Source organism: Oncorhynchus masou, chromosome 22, assembly GCF_036934945.1.
Source record: "Oncorhynchus masou masou isolate Uvic2021 chromosome 22, UVic_Omas_1.1, whole genome shotgun sequence".
In the NCBI taxonomy this organism is placed as follows: Eukaryota; Metazoa; Chordata; class Actinopteri; order Salmoniformes; family Salmonidae; genus Oncorhynchus; species Oncorhynchus masou.
In genome coordinates, this window is record NC_088233.1 from 38,709,104 (window position 1) to 38,726,476 (window position 17,373).

The 17,373-nt window shown below is 42.0% G+C and overlaps 2 protein-coding genes across 4 annotated transcripts in view; both read right to left on the reverse strand.

Moving 5' to 3' along the window:
- LOC135509455 (NEDD4-like E3 ubiquitin-protein ligase WWP2) overlaps positions 1-3,003 on the reverse strand; it is a 47,589-nt gene extending 44,586 nt beyond the window's left edge. For all 3 annotated transcript variants that reach the window (XM_064930125.1, XM_064930127.1, XM_064930124.1), the window contains exons 1-5: positions 2,927-3,003; positions 1,856-1,937; positions 989-1,142; positions 731-852; positions 221-358 (exon numbers count right to left, since the gene is read on the reverse strand). In XM_064930125.1, the coding sequence (XP_064786197.1) occupies positions 221-358; positions 731-852; positions 989-1,142; positions 1,856-1,925 (484 nt within the window). In that variant the 5' untranslated portion in view covers positions 1,926-1,937; positions 2,927-3,003. The remainder of the gene's footprint in view (positions 1-220; positions 359-730; positions 853-988; positions 1,143-1,855; positions 1,938-2,926) is intronic.
- A 461-nt stretch (positions 3,004-3,464) lies between these two features.
- Positions 3,465-17,045, reverse strand: LOC135509456 (diacylglycerol O-acyltransferase 1-like). The gene is made up of 25 exons (XM_064930128.1): positions 16,920-17,045; positions 15,209-15,258; positions 14,885-14,936; positions 14,648-14,776; positions 14,504-14,549; positions 14,276-14,390; positions 14,047-14,119; positions 7,458-7,602; positions 7,060-7,273; positions 6,874-6,961; positions 6,728-6,768; positions 6,563-6,648; positions 6,394-6,446; positions 6,197-6,302; positions 5,924-6,028; positions 5,706-5,765; positions 5,490-5,593; positions 5,353-5,391; positions 5,166-5,207; positions 5,034-5,078; positions 4,821-4,933; positions 4,655-4,720; positions 4,442-4,529; positions 4,191-4,253; positions 3,465-4,094 (listed from the first exon to the last, which is right to left on the reverse strand). The coding sequence occupies exons 9-25, from the start codon at positions 7,188-7,190 to the stop codon at positions 3,918-3,920; spliced, it is 1,407 nt and encodes a 468-aa protein (XP_064786200.1). The 5' UTR covers positions 7,191-7,273; positions 7,458-7,602; positions 14,047-14,119; positions 14,276-14,390; positions 14,504-14,549; positions 14,648-14,776; positions 14,885-14,936; positions 15,209-15,258; positions 16,920-17,045; the 3' UTR covers positions 3,465-3,917.
- Between the last annotated feature and the right edge of the window lie 328 nt (positions 17,046-17,373).

Here is a 17,373-nt window from a genome sequence, read left to right on the forward strand (position 1 = left end):
CTTTTCGTTTGGGTGGAGTCTGAAAAAGAACAAATATAAGTAACCACAAACAAGTCACTAAATGTAATGAGTGTGAATATATACCAGAGACCAAGAGAGAAAATGCAAGAAAGAGTGAAAGTGTGTGTGGGAGCATTTTGTTTGCATTAAGAATAGTGTGTACTTTTTTGTAAGTGTTAACGTGTGTGTGTGTGTGGGGGGGGTTGTAGGCGGGACTCACTGTCTGTTGCTGTGCTGCCATTGGGCAAAGATCCCAGATCAACAACCAGGCCGTCCAGACAGACTTTCAGCTCGCCTCCTGCTACAACTGAGCCTTTGTTCTCTGTCTGCAAGACCAGACTGAGCTGCAGATTCTCCACTGGAGGGAAAGTGGGGAGTGTGGAATGGAGGGAGGGATAGATGGAGGAGAGTGTGAAGAAAGACAAAATGAAGGAGAAAGAAAATGAAGGAATAGGGCGAGTAAGAGATGATAAGATGTGCTCTATCAATTGCGTAAAGGCAACCAAAGTTCTTTCTCTCTTCTTCTTACATGTTTGTATAAAAACACATCCTGAGGGAGTCTGTTTCACAAGTGTAAATTTGATCTTTCATTTCTGAAGAGGATAACCCCAAATATTTTCAACTGGAAAGACTACTTTAGTTGCATGACTAGGAATCCTATTAACAATACATGAACATATCCCGACATAAAAATTAAAACAACTTTAAAAATACACTTTTATTGTCTTACTCTTGCCATCATGTGTACGCAGGGTGTCAAGCAGGTCAATGGTGGCACTTCCCAGCAACTCCTTCCTCAAGGTGTGGCAGCTCCACAACTTCAGATCTAAGTGGCTCTGAGGCGTCACATTCCTACAACACACACAAGTCAAAATCAGCTACACAGACAGAAAAACCTACATTACACATTCATGTGGTATTACTGGACAGCGGCATAGCATGTTGTGTCAGAATTGAGAGAAGGTGGGGGGGGGGGGGGGTTGCTCACAGGGTGAGATCCTCGTTCCACTGTAACTCAAGGTGTCCGGTGCGTTTTCCTGTTTTCTTGGTTTCACTAGTCAGGCCATCGGCAGTCACCTCCACAAAAGAGCTGAGTCTGGAACGGGTGGGCAGCTTAGGTGACTGAGGCTTTGCTGAGACCACTGCGGCAAGAAGAAAAATAACAATTGATGAACATAAATGCAAATTACAAAAAGAGACCATTTGAATGACTGTGGTACACCGAACTCTGATCAACCATTAAAACATTCTTATTACAGCTACTCTGCATTTGTAACTGTATGTATGGCAAGAACACACAAAAATGCAAATATCGCCCTCTAGCTGATACATGCAAAACTAGGTGGATATTGCCCCTTGGATTGCATGTTCTGTTAATAAATTCATTGTTGATTGTACCATATTACTGTGATGCTCACTTGGCCTTCGAAATGTCACAACTGTCTGCCTATCCATGTCAGAATTAACTTAATTAAATATCCGCTAAGGAAAATATGCACCGAATAACTGTTAGGCTACTGCTGTATCTTTTCAATAGACCAGAAATCATCCAATAGTTTTAAACGGTCAAGGTGAATTTTTATCTGATAGTATACGAGAGGGGGAGCGAGTGATGAGTGACATATTAGTAGTTCATGAACAATTCACTGAGGGAAAAGAAAGCAAAATGGAGGGAATAAATGGCAGGGAGAGCAAATGGGAAACTGGAAAAACAATGGATGCTGAAAAGAGCAGGGGGTGGTTGGCATGCGAGAAATTGTCAGACATACATAGGGAAGAGGAGGATGAGTGTTAGAGTAGGTTACAATAGAAGGTGATAGATGAGAGGAATTAAAAGTTTCATATTGATTATTACCTTTCAAGGTCAACTGTGATTTTTCTGTGGTCTGGACATTGCCAGGTCTTGTCACGCTGGCAGCTGCCATGACATCACAGCCCTGAGACACACACAGGCACAATCAGAAAACACATAACCGACATGAAGGCACACTGTAAAGTAGGCCAAAATCACAGACTGCAATTCAAAACAATGTGTTATGCATTTCCCCTGTGTACCATCCACAACAACATACATAGTAAAATAGCATGTCTCAGTGAATCCTTACAACAGACATGAACTAGCCAACAATATCATGCCAATGCCATCTACACTACTACAGCCAAATGATCACCTTAGCTTCACCACCTTGGAAAGAACTGTCTGGCACAACGACAACTGGCAGTGGATTGTATTTCCTCTACATATCTAGCTAGCATAGTAGACAGTAGTAGCTCGAATAGTTTCGACTCATATCTGGGTGTTATCACGTCTTAAAATACACGTCCTCCGTCCAGCATAGCAAACTCCTTGCTAGCTATCACATACATCAGCAAAGAGACGGTTAGCTAGTCTGATAAGGTTTGCTATCTCTTAGCCAATAACTTGGGTCGTGGCCGAGTCCTTGTGAATCACCTTGTAATTTCATCACTGATGTCGACTATGAAAGCATATAGCGAGCGGATCGGTGAGCCGTAGCTATCTAACGTTACTAGTAAACAGCGTAACCCAACGAAATCGACAAGACGAGAACATCAACATTTACTGCCTATAAGAGATGTAGCGAACTAGTTCCAAGGTGAGACATCGCATTTGCTGCAAACTACTAGTTCGCTAAACGTATCGATTAACTGTAGATACATATCAGTAACTCAAATTGGCTCATTGGCTCCGTATGTAAATATCCTGCACTCAAAAACAAAACACGGAAGATTGATGATAGCTCCTAGCAAGCTAGCGAACAGCTTTGTTGTCGGCATAAGGACAAGATAATTGTCACATTTTCTCGTAAACGTAGATGGATATGTGTACTATTTAAGAAATGTATTAAACAATATTATATTACTTGACATAGCTGGTAACGTATTTTGTTAATTTTAGCGTAATTACCTTTTTTTTAGCTGTAGTCCGCTGGTTCAACTAGCTAGTTAACTTTTATTTCCGCCTGCCTCAATGACGGGGTCACGTGATTCTCATTAATGGCCAGCGCATTGAATTGTGGTTCACAACATAAAACACATGTACAGTATCTGACGGCTTTCCAGCAGTTAACGCTGTATCCCCACTCGTTTTGGTACATAACTGATGATGGGGATGGAGAAATGTAACCATGTTCAAATAAATTCATAGACAGAGCTATGGATGCAAGGACTGACCATCCATGATATCAACATTATAGATTTAACCATGTTTTGATGCTAAATAGTGTTTGTTTTTTTACATTTACTTTGTTTACAAATATTGGAGTAAAACAAGCTCATATTTTCGGTTCTGATGGGGGTACAGTTGAACTAAGCTCATGAGGCATTTATAAGTTATATTTTATAAGTTATGTTCTTCAAGAATCAATGGGTACATTTCATTAATTTACAAGTTCAAAAATGTATGTAGCAACTGCTGACTGCCCCTTTAATAAACCAAAGATAACAAAGCTTCAAATGCTGTTTATTTAAAAGCACATTTACCCATACTGAGTAACAACAATTGGAAGCTACATATTTCAAACAGTGCTTAAATTCAACATGTTGTGGTTCACCAATAGTTTTCACCCAGCAGTTAATGTTGTCTGAAATAAGTTGGCTATAATCCTTAAGCTTACAGTAACATTGGGTCAACCAAAACCATATGTTGATATACAGTCAATAAGCAGCCATATCTTTCATGTGAGGTTGAGTCATATCATTACATGACGTATCCACAGATTGTTCAAATTCAAAAGCATTATGAATAGCTGTGAAGGTGTTAATTTCTTGAGTTTTTCAACAAAAATGGGAACAATTTGTCTGATATGCCGACTGTCCCTACAATTGGTCCATTGCTGGACATAAGTCTTATCAAAGGTATCCGAAAGTTCTATATCCAATTGTGTATACGACAGTGATCATGACAAACACTCCGCAACGGACAGTCCAGGAGGATGTTGGCCATGGTGACTCATGTAGTGGTCATGGAAATAGGTCATCATAGCCAGGGGAGGACCCAGTAGAAAGCACAGCCACACCAGCCCATTGCCATAGTTACCCTTGAAATAGTCTCCAAGGTAAACATCTACCAGGAGCTGGGACAGGGGAAAAGAGGGAGGAGTTAACATGCATGTTCACACACTGCATAAACACATACAGTATATACTTGATGGTATTTCAGTTTCCCTCACCTCAAAGATCATCATGAAGAAGATCCATAGACGACAGCTGTGTAAGGGCAGAGCAATGACATACTGCAAGGAACAAAAAACTAAATGTAAATACATTACCCATTACCATGGATTGTCTCATAGTAGCACAGGGGACAGCTTTAAGCAGTTAGCAACTAATCATTATTTCACACAGGATAACTGAACTGATTGTACTCACCCATCTACACCATAATAACAACAACAACCAGTCCTACTATGACCAGTCCTACCTCGCAAAGGGCAGCTGACATCAGGAAGACCAGCAGATCTGCTTGCTTTTGTGACACCCTCTTTTTCAGTAGTGGTGTATACAAGTGTCTTTATGTAAGAGAAAGAGACAGCGAGGGATAAAAAGTGATAGAAGTTAGTTTTACACACACAGTCCATACCTCTTCTGAGAGAGAATGGGAAAAGTCTACTTAGGTGTCAAGGGTCACTACTACCTGTAGCGCCACTTATGAAGAGGAATATTCCAATTCCCCCAAAAACATTTTAGTGTTTTAGCATTCCTGCAGATGAAAATATGAATCTATTAAACATATGTTACTCTATTACACATAAACACATACAAGTGGATCATCCAAAATGAAAGATTAGGATATAACAGACCACCAATCCCCATAGAAATGGCGGTCTCCAAAGCACAACAGTTCAGCACAGAAGTTCAGGTAGGAGTGAGAAAACAGGAAAGAGAACATCAGCCACAAGAAGTGGTTGGGAGCCTGTAAAGGAAATTGCACCTCTTTATTGACACGGCTATTGTTTGATACCACCAAAACATACTAATAATGCTCCACTACCCTAAAACACAAACATGCTTACCACAAGCTCCATCAAGTGCTCCACCCTGGTAGTGATGTCCATATTCTAGAGGAAAGGAAAAGTCAGAGGAAATAATGTGAGATTATTATATCATTACATTTTTGATGAAAAGGGGATATTGCTTTCACTCACAGAGAAGGAATTTTCTGATCTCTGGAAGATGGGTTCAATCCACTGATAGGAAAACAAAAGGTACGCATGCAATAGAATTACAATGGGTAACAAAGATAAAGCTATTTCAAATTAATTCTAGATAGATGGATAGACTTGCAAACAGAAGGATAATTGAATACCAAACCTAGAAGTTAAAACATATCACCTGCTGCACAACTCCCACAATAATTTGAGTAAGGACCACCTGAAAGTAGAGGCCCAAAATAAGATGGTGGATAATCAATGCACATTACCATTATAATTACACAGGGTAGGTATTGTGTGAGTGAGGTTTTATCTCACCATTTCTATCAGTGTCTTACAAAGAACATTGACACGGACCCTCGGTGTGAAGGGGAAGTTTCGCTGGTAGCATAAAGTGGGCGCCAGGAGAAAGTAGTAAAGGTCTGACAGAGAGAACAGTCAATGTCATTAAGTGTCTATGGGTTCATAGTCTACAACTAGACAGGCAGAAATTGTGCACAAGCCATTACGCGTGAGAAAGAATGACGTTCTTACCTTTAATAGTTAGGTGTTCTATATGTTTTTTTGTCTCATGTAATACACACTTGTCCGTTCCTGGAAAATAGATACAGATATTCACCACACCAGAAATACAAACAACAGAGGAATTATCATCAGCCTAAGCAGTAATTACAATTAGTGATAACTGCAGGAAATCAACCAGCGATAACTGCAGCCACGAAGGAAAAACAAAACGGTTCCCACTGACATACCTGGAGATGGAACAGACCCCTGACGATACCAACTGTTGGTTTCTTGGTAAGAATAAAGCTTGAGCCCAAGAACAGTGTAGGTCCAGAGTGAGAAATATGCTCCCCCTGATAGGCAGATAGTGAAACAGGTTCACCAGACTGGGTGAGTCATCATCTTAAATTGAGGTTGCACATCCACACAAAGCTAAATATACTCTATTAAAATGGAGCCATAACAACCTGGAATTTCAGGTACAGGTCAATATCTGTGCAGATCATACTTGCGGTTTTTACCTGTTGATATTGAAGTATCATATAGAATGATGACAGCAGGGAAAAGTGTTAGTAATCCCAGGTTCCCCAGGTGTAAACAGTGCCCTGCACTTGGGGATAGTGTTCCCTAGAATCAACACCCACATATCAACCTTTGTGAGACAGTTCACATAGCCTTGCCTCTCTTATTTGAAAAGCCAAGGGTAGAACTGTCTCACCTTATCCAGACACCTCTCAAGTAGCAGAGCAGCAATAGCAAACATATTGGCAGCTGCAAAGGTGAAAGAATCATGAAGGATGAGTGAGTTTATTACTCAAATTCATTAACAGTATATTCCTTGTGCAGTTGGTTAAGCTGACAATAGTGCAGTGGTGACAAAGCCTCACCCAGGATGAGGTTGACAGACGGCCAGTTGTAATGGTCCTCCATAAGGTGCTCCAAGACTTTCCTCAAGTCAATCAAGAAGCCATGTCTGTTCAGAAGAGGGTATGTCAGAGAAAAAAGGAAACACATTAATTGCTAATTGAGTGTGTGTCCGTGTGTGTACTCACTGTATAAAGTTATCCAGGAACAGGTGAGCATGGGTCAAGATCTGAAAAAACAACAACACACAAAATAAAACAATATTGGTCTCTTCTCTTTCCCTGCATAGCGTATAGAGCTTGATCACATTTAGTATCCAGAGACAATGACTCACCAGAAGGATAATGATCCAGTTGAGAATCCCTCTATAGTTTGTGAAGCGGCTGTCAGAGCTCAGTAAGGAATCCTGGACACTGTGACAGCTGCAGTGACAAAATGACATCAACATATTCAGTCAATAACAATTAAATCATGGGAATATCTGGAGATTTAGAGATATAGGTTTAATATGAATGTGTACCAGAACATGTCCATGTCTGGATGTGGTTCAGTGGGAGGATCAGAGCTAGAATTGCCATAGTACTGACATTTCTCTTCCACATCAAGTAAAGAAGAGGAGAGGGCACAGGCCTCTGGTTCTGCTGCAGACATCTCAGCCTCTGTGTTGATGGTGTCATCAGTACATCAGACAAAGTTGAAAAGGCACATCAAGATATCCACATCAACTTCTCTATCTGAAACAAAAAGCAGAGATTGTCTTGTTGCAACTTGCAAGCATTGCTATAATCTTCATAAATGTAAAAATGACAAAGGTATTAAAAAAAACAAATGTTCAATCATTTTACTGTCAAGGTAGTGAAGCAATTTGCATAGTGAATTATTAGGCTTTAAAATAAATTGCACATGAGCCACCCCTACCTTGTAGATTACGAGGCAGCGTTCAACAAACACAATATTGTTGCTCCTCGTCTCTGTCAGAACATTGTTGCTGTTTTTATGACTGATATCATGCAATAATAGTCGATTCTGACCTGACATCAATTGCCTCGAATTGATGATCCTTCTGCAAAGAAATGTGGAAAACATATTGGCAATCATTTGAAATTGAATATCTACTCATCTCACGTCTCCATTTTTCTGCATGTTCACGATCCACGCACCATTTCGTTAGCGTGCAAGTCATCATGATGCAAATGGTACAGTTTGTCGGAACCAATGATTTAGATTTACACTATATGACATATAGGGGGCGCTGTGTTAAAGCCAGCGTGCCTCCATCTGAAGTCCTCCCTCCACCGTTGAGAAAAATATTTTGGAAGCTATAGAAATGCATTTATTATATTACAGACATCTTAATGCATATTTTTTTATTATATTATGTGAGATAAACATAAAAAATGTAAAATAACACAAACCTTAAAGTATAAGTATATATATATATATATATTTTTAAACCTTTATTTAAGTAGGCATGTCAGTTAAGAAGAAATTCTTATTTTCAATGACGGTCTAGGAACAGCGGGTTAACTGCCTGTTCAGGGGCAGAACAACAGATTTGTACCTTGTCAGCTCGGGGGTTTGAACTTGCAACCTTCCGGTTACTAATCCAACACTCTAACCACTAGGCTAACCTGCCGCCCCATAAATATTAATATCACTAATGTTTCGGTCTCCCATACAACCATATTTTTTAAAATACTTAAATACATGTAATTTTGTCCTTGACACATTTAAAGGTAGACTCAGCGAAATGACATTGCCACCAGCAGCACCGCAGATATTGAAATAAGCCAGATGCAAGACACAGTCACTACGCACGGGTTTGCTTCAGGCTGTTAGAGCGTGGTAGCCACGGGACCAAAATGGCGTAGAAGTGGAGCCTTGCGATTCAACACTCTTAGTTGTTGCAGAAATTGACCCACTATGATGTTTACTCTTTGCGTCTACGTCATATCTACCTTTACAATCTAAACTTGATGTCCTCAATCTCACACAAATTATCAATGAATTTACCAGGTACGGCTACAAATCCATAAACACAGGCACCCTCATAGATGTAATCCTAACTAACTCACCCTCCAAATACACCTGTTTTCAATCAAGATCTCAGCGATCACTGCCTCATTGCCTGCATCCGTAATGTGTCAGCGGTCAAACGGCCTCCACTCATCACTGTCAAACGCTCCTTAAAACACTTCTGCGAGCAGGCCTTTCTAATTGACCTGGCCGCGGTATCCTGGAATGACATTGACCTCATCCCAGTCAGTAGATGATGCCTGGCTATTCTTTAAAAGTGCCTTCCTCACCATCTTAAATAAGCATGCCCCATTCAAAAAAATGTAGAACTAGGAATAGATATGGTCCTTGGTTCACTCCAGACCTGACTGCCCTTGACCAGCACAAAAACATCCTGTGGCGTTCTGCATTAGCATCGATTAGCCCCCGTGACATGCAACTTTTCAGGGAAGTTAGGAACAAATATACACAGGCAGTTAGGAAAGCTAAGGCTAGCTTTTTCAAACAGAAATTTGCATTATGTAGTACTAACTAAAAAATGTTCTGGGACATTGTAAAGTCCATGGAGAATAAGAGCACCTCCTCCCAGCTGCCCACTGCTCTGAGGCTAGGAAACACTGTCACCACCGATAAATCCACTATAATTGAGAATTTCAATAAGCATTTCTCTACGGCTGGCCATGCTTTCCACCTGGCTACTCCTACCTCGGTCAACTGCCTGGCACCCTCCACAGCAACCCGCCAAAGCCCCCACCATTAGTCCTTTACCCAAATCCAGATAGCTGATGTTCTGAAAGAGCTGCAAACTCTGGACCCCTACAAATCAGCCGGGCTAGACAATCTGGACCCCCTCTTTCTCTTTCTGCCGCGGTCATCCCCCTCTTCAAAAAACCCAAACTGCTACAGACCTATATCTATCCTACCCTGTCTTTCTAAGGTCTTCAAAAGCCAAATTAACAAACATATTATAGACCATTTCGAATCCCACCGTACCTTCTCCGCTATGCAATCTGGTTTCAGAGCTGGTCATGGGTGCACCTCAGCCACGCTCAAGGTCCTAAACGACATCATAACCGCCATCGATAAGAGACATTACTGTGCAGCCATATTCATCGACCTGGTCAAGGCTTTCAACTCTGTCAATCACCACATTCTTATTGGCAGACTCGACAGTCTTGGTTTCTCAAATGATTGCCTCGCCTGGTTTACCAACTACTTCTCTGATAGAGTTCTGTGTGTCAAATCGGAGGGCCTGTTGTCCGGACCTCTGGCAGTCTCTATGGGGGTGCCACAGGGTTCAATCCTCGGGCTGACTCTCTTCTCTGTATACATCAATGATGTTGCTCTTGCTGCAGGTGAGTCTCTGATCCACCTCTACGCAGACGACACCAATCTGTATACTTCTGGCCCTTCTTTGGACACTGTGTTAAATAACATCCAGACGAGCTTCAATGCCATACAACTCTTCTTCCGTGGCCTCCAACTGCTCTTAAACACAAGGAAAACTATGTGCATGCTATTCAACCGATCACTGCCTACACCTGCTCGCCTGTCCAGCATCACTACACTGTATGGCTCTGACTTAGAATATGGTCACCATAGCAGCACCCACTCGTAGCTCGCGCTCTAGCAGGTATATCTCACTGGTCACCCCCAAAGCCAATTCCTCCTTTGGTTGTCTTTTCTTCCAGTTCTCTGCTGCCAATGACTGGAACGAACTGCAAAAATCTCTGAAGCTGGAGACTCATATCTCCCTCACTAACTTTAAGCATTAGCTGTCAGAGCAGCTCACAGATCACTGCAGCTGTACATAGCCCACCTATCTACCTACCTCATCCCCATACAGTATTTATTTATTTTGCTCCTTTGCACCCCAGTATCTCTACTTGCATCATCTTCTGCACATCTTCCATTCCAGTGTTTAATTGCTATACTGTAATTACTTCACCACCATGGCCTATTTATTGCCTTAACTTCCTTATCTTACCTCATTTGCACTCACTGTATATAGACTTTTTGTTTTCTTTTGTTCTACTGTATTATTGATTATGTTTTGTTTATTCCATGTGTAACTCTGTGTTGTTGCTATGCTTTATCTTGGCCAGGTCGCAGTTGCAAATGAGAACATGTTCTCAAGTAGCCTACCTGGTTAAATAAAGGTGAAATTAAAAATAAAATAAATATCGCTGAGTCTGCCTTTAATCAAATCAGTGAAGGCTACTGAGGGGAGGACGGCACATAATAATGTCCAGAATGGAGTAAATGGAATGGTATCAAACAAATGTTGTTGTTTTTTTCTCATGTGTTTGATACCATTCCATTTACTCCATTCCAGCCATTATTACGAGCCGTCTTCCTCTCAGCAGCCTCCACTGATTGAAATACTGTAGAATTCTCCACTGAAGGACTGCTCCTACTGGGGAGTGCCAATATGACTGAAAGGTGGCTTCAAAGCCCCTCAATGGTCAATACATAGGGGTGAGGCAACACGGTCGGGACTGATGGTCTGTTTACGTTTATACCTTTGTGGCTAGATGTAGTAGCCCTACAGCACAATCTAGTGGTCATGTCAGGGGCAATAGTTGTTGTCAACTAGTATTGTGGTAGTATTGTAGCTAAGCCAGGACACCTTCAAAAGGAAGGCTAAGATCATCAGAGACCTCAGCCACCAGAGCCACAGCCATTTCTCCCCGCTTAAAATCAAATCAAATTGTATTTGTCACATGTGGCAAATACAACAGGTAGACCTTACCGTGAAATGCTTAGTTACAAGATCTTAACCAACAGTGCAGTTTTAAGAAAAATAGAGTTACAAAAATATTTACTAAATAAACTAAGGTAAAAATGTAACAATAAAATAGCCATAACAAGGCTATATAAAGGGTGTACAGGTACCGAGTCTATGTACAGAGGTACAGGTAAGTTGAGGTAGTTGAGGTAATATGTACATGTAGGTATGGGTAAAGTGACTATGCATTGATAATAAATAGCGAGTAGCAGCAGTGTAAAAAAAAAGGGAGGGGGGGGGGGGGGGGGCTCAATGAAAATAGCCATTTGATTAACTGTTCAGCAGTCTTATGGCTTGGGGTAGAATCTGTTAAGGGGCCTTTTGGACCTAGACTTGGTACTCTGGTACCGCTGGCATGCGGTAACAGAGAGAACAGTCTAAGACTTGGGTGACTGGAGTCTATGACAATTTTTTGGGCCTTTCTCTGACACGCCTAGTATAGAGGTCATCAATGGCAGGAAGCTTGGTCCCAGTGATGAACTGGGTCTTACGCACTATTCTCTGTAGAACCTGACAGTCGGATCCAGAGCAGTTGCCATATTAGGCGGGGATGCAACTGGTCAGGATGCCCTCGATAGTGCAGCTATAAAACTTGAGGATCTGGGGACCCATGCCAAATCTTTTCAGTCTCCTGAGGGGGAATAGGCGTTGTCATGCTCTCTTCACGACTGTCTTGATGTGGACACCAAGGAACTTGAAGCTCTCGACCCGTTCCACTACAGCCTTGTCGATGTGAATGGGGTCGTGTTTGGCTCTCATTTTCCTGTAGTCCACGATCAGCTCCTTTGTCTTGCTCACATTGAGGGAGATGATGTTGTCCTGGCACCACACTGCCAGGTCTCTGACCTTCTCCCTATAGTCTCATCATTTCCAGTGATCAGGCCTACCACCGTTTTGTTGAAAGCAAACTTAATGGTGTTTATGCCGTGCTTGGCCACGCAGTTATTTGTGAACAGGGAGTACAGGATGTGTATAAGCACCCACCCCTGAGGGGCGCCCATATTGAGTACCAGCATGGCAGATGTGTTGTTGCCTACCCTTACCACCTGGGAGCAGCCCGTCACAAAGTCCAGGATCCAGTTGCAGAGGGAGGAAGTCCAGGATCCAGTTACAGAGCGAGGTATTTAGTCCCAGGGTCCTTAGCTTACTGATTACCTTTGTGGGCACTATGGTGTTTAACACTGAGCTGTAGTCAATGAACAGCATTCTCACATAGGTGTTCCTTCTGTCCAGGTGGGAAAGGGCAGTGCAGAGTGCAATTCAGATTGTGTTATCTGTGGGTCAGTATACAAATTGGAGTGGTTATAGAGTTTCTGGGATGATGGTGTTCCATCACTCAGACATTTGCAGTACAGGAGCATCGTGGCTAAAACTCAGTGGTGGAAAAAGTACACCATTTTCATAGTAAAAGTTAAGATACCTTTTAAAAGAAAATGACTCAAGTAAAAGTCACGCAGTAAAATAGTTGAGTAAAATTCTAAAAGTATTTGGTTTTACATGTACTTAAGTATCAAAAGTAAAAGTATAAATCATTTAAAATTCCTTATATTAAGCAAACCAGACAACACGATTTTCTTATTTTATTCATTTACAAATAGCCAGGGGCAGTTCAACACTGAGACATAATTTACAAATGAAGCATTTGTGTTTAGTGAGTCAGATAAACACAAATGATAAGAGGCAGTAGGGATGACCAGGGATTTTCCTGTCCTGCTAAGCATTCAAAATGTAACCAGTACTTTTGGGTGCCAGGGAAAATGTAAGAAGTAAAAAGCACATTATTTTCTTTAGGAATGTAGTGGAGTGAAAATTGTCAAAGTATTAATAGTAAAGTATATATTTACATAAATTGATAATAGGTAGAGGCTTCAGTGTTCTCCTATCAGTGGCTGGAGGGAGTAGCAATTGGAGGGTGGGCTCATTGTAATGGCTGGAATGGAGTAAATGGAAAGGAGTCAAACATGTGGTTTCCACGTTTGGTGTTTAATTAACCCATTCCAGTCATAACAATGAGCCAATCCTCCAATAGCTCCTCTCACCAGCCGCCACTTCCTCATATGTATATCATATCTGTAAAACTAAAAATTAACAAATGGCACATTGTGCAAGCCCTGCTCCAATGGGAATTTGTGCATGTTTATTCTTTTTGGAACAGTAACTGACATGTTATATCATACTTACACTTTAAAATCACTTATTCCCCAACAGGGGGACCGAGGTTGTTGGGATCCTCAGTAGTCACTGACACCATTATCCAAAACCTTTCTAACAGTACTATCATGTTTGTAGGACTTATAGTTGAAACCGAAATGAACTTTATTTGGGTAGTATACAATCTTATGCTTCGTTTAGAAAACGCCACCAGAGTTTAAGGCAAAAATGACAGCAGGGTGGTTGGTAGGAGTGTAACGCAAAGGTTGTGTGTTAAGCTCATCATGGATAACTTTAGCTTTTTAGCTAATTAGCAAGTACTTACTTCTTTTTTTGCAATACTTACTGTTAGCTAACCCTTTCCTTAACATAACCAACTACTAACCTTAAACCGTAGCCTAGCTACACTGTTAAAATAAGCCTATATTTGTTCTCCTCAAAAATGAATACTCTCCCAAGTGATCGAATACCAATGCCTGTTTGAATATTTGAATAACCGTGCCCATTCCTGCTGATGATGCACATATGCTCCATAACAGACATGTAATTTACCTCTCAGGTTTGCCATTGGGGTCAAATGGGGCTTGCACCTCATCCTCCTCAATCTGAGTATTCACTCTTTGGCCTTAGACAGAGAATAGCAGGGTCAATTCTAATGGATAACAATAAGTGACACTCTCACTCACAGAATACTTTGTCTGTCCCTTAACATTACAAAATAACACACCATTCCTCTGGCCATGGGTACACAGTGTGCCTCAGTGCATTGTATGGGTCATACTCAAAGGATACGCCGGCTGTAGGGTTCCACTTGGCATGTTCCTTGCCAAAGCCCTTCTTGGCATAAGCTCTGAGACGCAGCTCCTGACCCTTTCGAAGCTTCACCAGCAAAATGTCTGACAAGACGAAGGAGGCAGAGTCGAGAGAGAGAAACAGAGGTAGTGTGTGTGTAAGACACCAAATATTTATAATAAAATGCTGTAATAGACCATGGGGAAGAGCAGCTCACCATTCTGTTCAAGTCATTGGGATCATTGTCGACTCTTGGAGGTCACCTGAAGATCAGATAATATAGAAGTCAACTCAGTTCTGAAGAAAATAATAAGGGGAGGAAAGTCGACGTTGAATTATGGTTGAATGGAAGCTCACTCACAGGGATGACTCGACGGTGGTTGGACAGCAGGTCTCGTGAGGTCACATGCCGTGTCTGGTCCGCTGTGCAGCGAACGTCCAGCGTCAGTTCAACAGAGCATTCTGGGCAGAAATCGTCACATGTACAGTCCTGCGGTAGAGGGGAAGAGAGGGACAAATCATTGGGAGTTTCATCTTCAAGTAAGCATGGCTGGCAATGATACTTTCAGCCATCTTCATCAGGTGTTCAAATGCTTACTCTGGAGTACTGCATCTTGTCCACAACATCATCACTTGTGAGGGGGAAAGACCTGAAAATGTGATCATAGTTATCAGTGCAATATTGGAACACAGGAGGCACTAGAAGGGACAAAAACAAAAGTTGTACAATTCACTACATTCCCACTCTGTGAGCAATGAACTCATGGTGGATCACAGAAGAATTTGCATCCAATCAATAGCTGAAATGAGACGTGAGATTAACGTTTCCACGAACCATTGTGGCGAGGACATGGATCTTACAAACCGCTACACATTCATAATATTATTAATAAGAACAAGCACAGGCGATAGAGTATCTTACCTATTGTTGCAACCTCTGACATAAAGACACGTCGGATGGAATTTGCAACCCTGTATAATCAGGCAACACATGTGAAAGAACACATTAACATTGTAACTTCAGCCAATAGCAGTCTCGTGTAATATTTAAGCTTATGATCTAGCTTGCCCTCCGGGGTGATGAGCAGGCACTACTACCCTGCACTTGTTTGGAAAAATCCCAGACCTGCCCTGTATATACAAAAGTACGTGGAAACCCCTTAAAATGTGTAGATTCAGCCACACCCTTTGCTGACAAGTGTATAAAATCGAGCACACAGCCATGCAATCTCCATAGACAAACATTGCCAGTAGAACAGCCTTACTGAAGAGCTCAGTGACTTTCAACATGGCACCATCAAAGGATCCAACAAGTCAGTTTGTCAAATCTCTGCCCTGCTAGAGCTTCCCCAGTCAACTGGAAGTGCTGTTATTGTGAAGTGGAAACGTCTAGGAGCAACAACGGCTCAGCCGCAAAGTGGTAGGCCACAGAAGCTGACAAAATATTTGATTTGACAACGGGACAGCCGAGAGCTGAAGTGGGAAAAGATTGTCTGTCCTCGGTTGCAACACTCACTACGAGTTCCAAACTGTCTCTGGAAGCAACGTCAGCACAAGAACTGTTCGTCGGGAGCTTCATGAAATGTGTTTCCATAGCCGAGCAGCCACACAAAAGCCTAAGATCACCATGCGCCCAGGCGTCGGCTGGAGTGGTGTAAAGCTCGCAGCCATTGGACTCTGGACCAGTGGAAACGCGTTCTCTGGAGTGATGAATCACACTTCACCATCTGGCAGTCAGACGGACGAATCTGGGTTTGGCGGATGCCAGAAGAATGCTACCTGCCTAAATGCAAAGTGACAACTGTAAAGTTTGGTGGAGGCGGTATAATGGTCTGGGCTAAGCCCCTTAGTTCCAGTGAATGGAAATGTTAATGCTACAATATACAATGACATTCTAGACAATTATGTGCTTCAATTTTGTGACAACAGCTTGGGGGAAAGCCTTTTCCTGTTTCAGCATTACTATGCCCCTGTGCACAAAGTGATGTCCATACAGAAATAGCTTGTCGAGATTGGTGTGATAGATCTTGACTGGCCTACGCAGAGCCCTGACCTCAAGCCCATTGAACACCTTTAGGATGAATTGGAACACCAGCTGTGAGCCAGGCCTAATCGCCAAACATCAGTGCCTGACCTCACTAATGCTCTTGTGGCTGAATGGAAGCAAGTCCCCGCAGCAATGTTCCAATGTGTAGTGCAAAGCCTTTCCAGAAGAACGGTGGCTGTTTTAGCAGCAAAAGGAGGACCAACTCCAAATTAATATCCATGATTTTGGAATGTTGTTCGACGAGCAGGTGTCTACATACTTTTGGTAATTCAGTGTATGTTGGAACATACATTGGTTACATCGTGGGAGGCAAACCGTCTCTCGGCTGCTCCCTCCCAGCAAGCCAACTAGTGACCTAACGCTATGTAACTTTACACATGATTTGGTCTAATATTTCATTGCTGCATCATCATTGACGTGCATACAGAAATATTAAAACATGGACATATGTCATGCTGTAGTTATTTCAATGAAGTATCAGCGGGCGCCAGCTATTCATTGCACTGGCTACGCTCTCACAAGCTACGTAACAAGCTCGTTCACAAGCAAGCTAACGTTTGGATAATTCATTTAAATGGTTACTTACGACAAATCGGTGTTCTCTATGACAAATTTAACATTCTCATCCGTCAATTCTGTGATTGGCTAGTTAGCATACGGCATTGTTAACCACCACACGACGCGAAGGCCTCAATCGAGGACGACTACTCGTCCTCCTCCTCCTCAATGGCCAAAATAAAATAGTCTGTGATTGGTTACCAATTCGTGGTAGGCGTGTTTAACATGCGGGTCACACCTTTCCCCCGTGACGTTGAGTAAGATGTTTCAAAATAAAAGTTTTGTGCGCCGAGGTAAAACATTTATGACCTGTTCCAGACAACTGGGAACTCCTAAAAAAAATGAACTCTGACTTGGAAAAATCAACTTGAACGTTCATCGAAACTGGCACCTTTCCAGATCTCCCGACTTTCTGACCTCTGACCTCTTGCCACGAGCAATCCCGGATCCGGGAACTTAATCATAGCCTCAAACGAATTAGC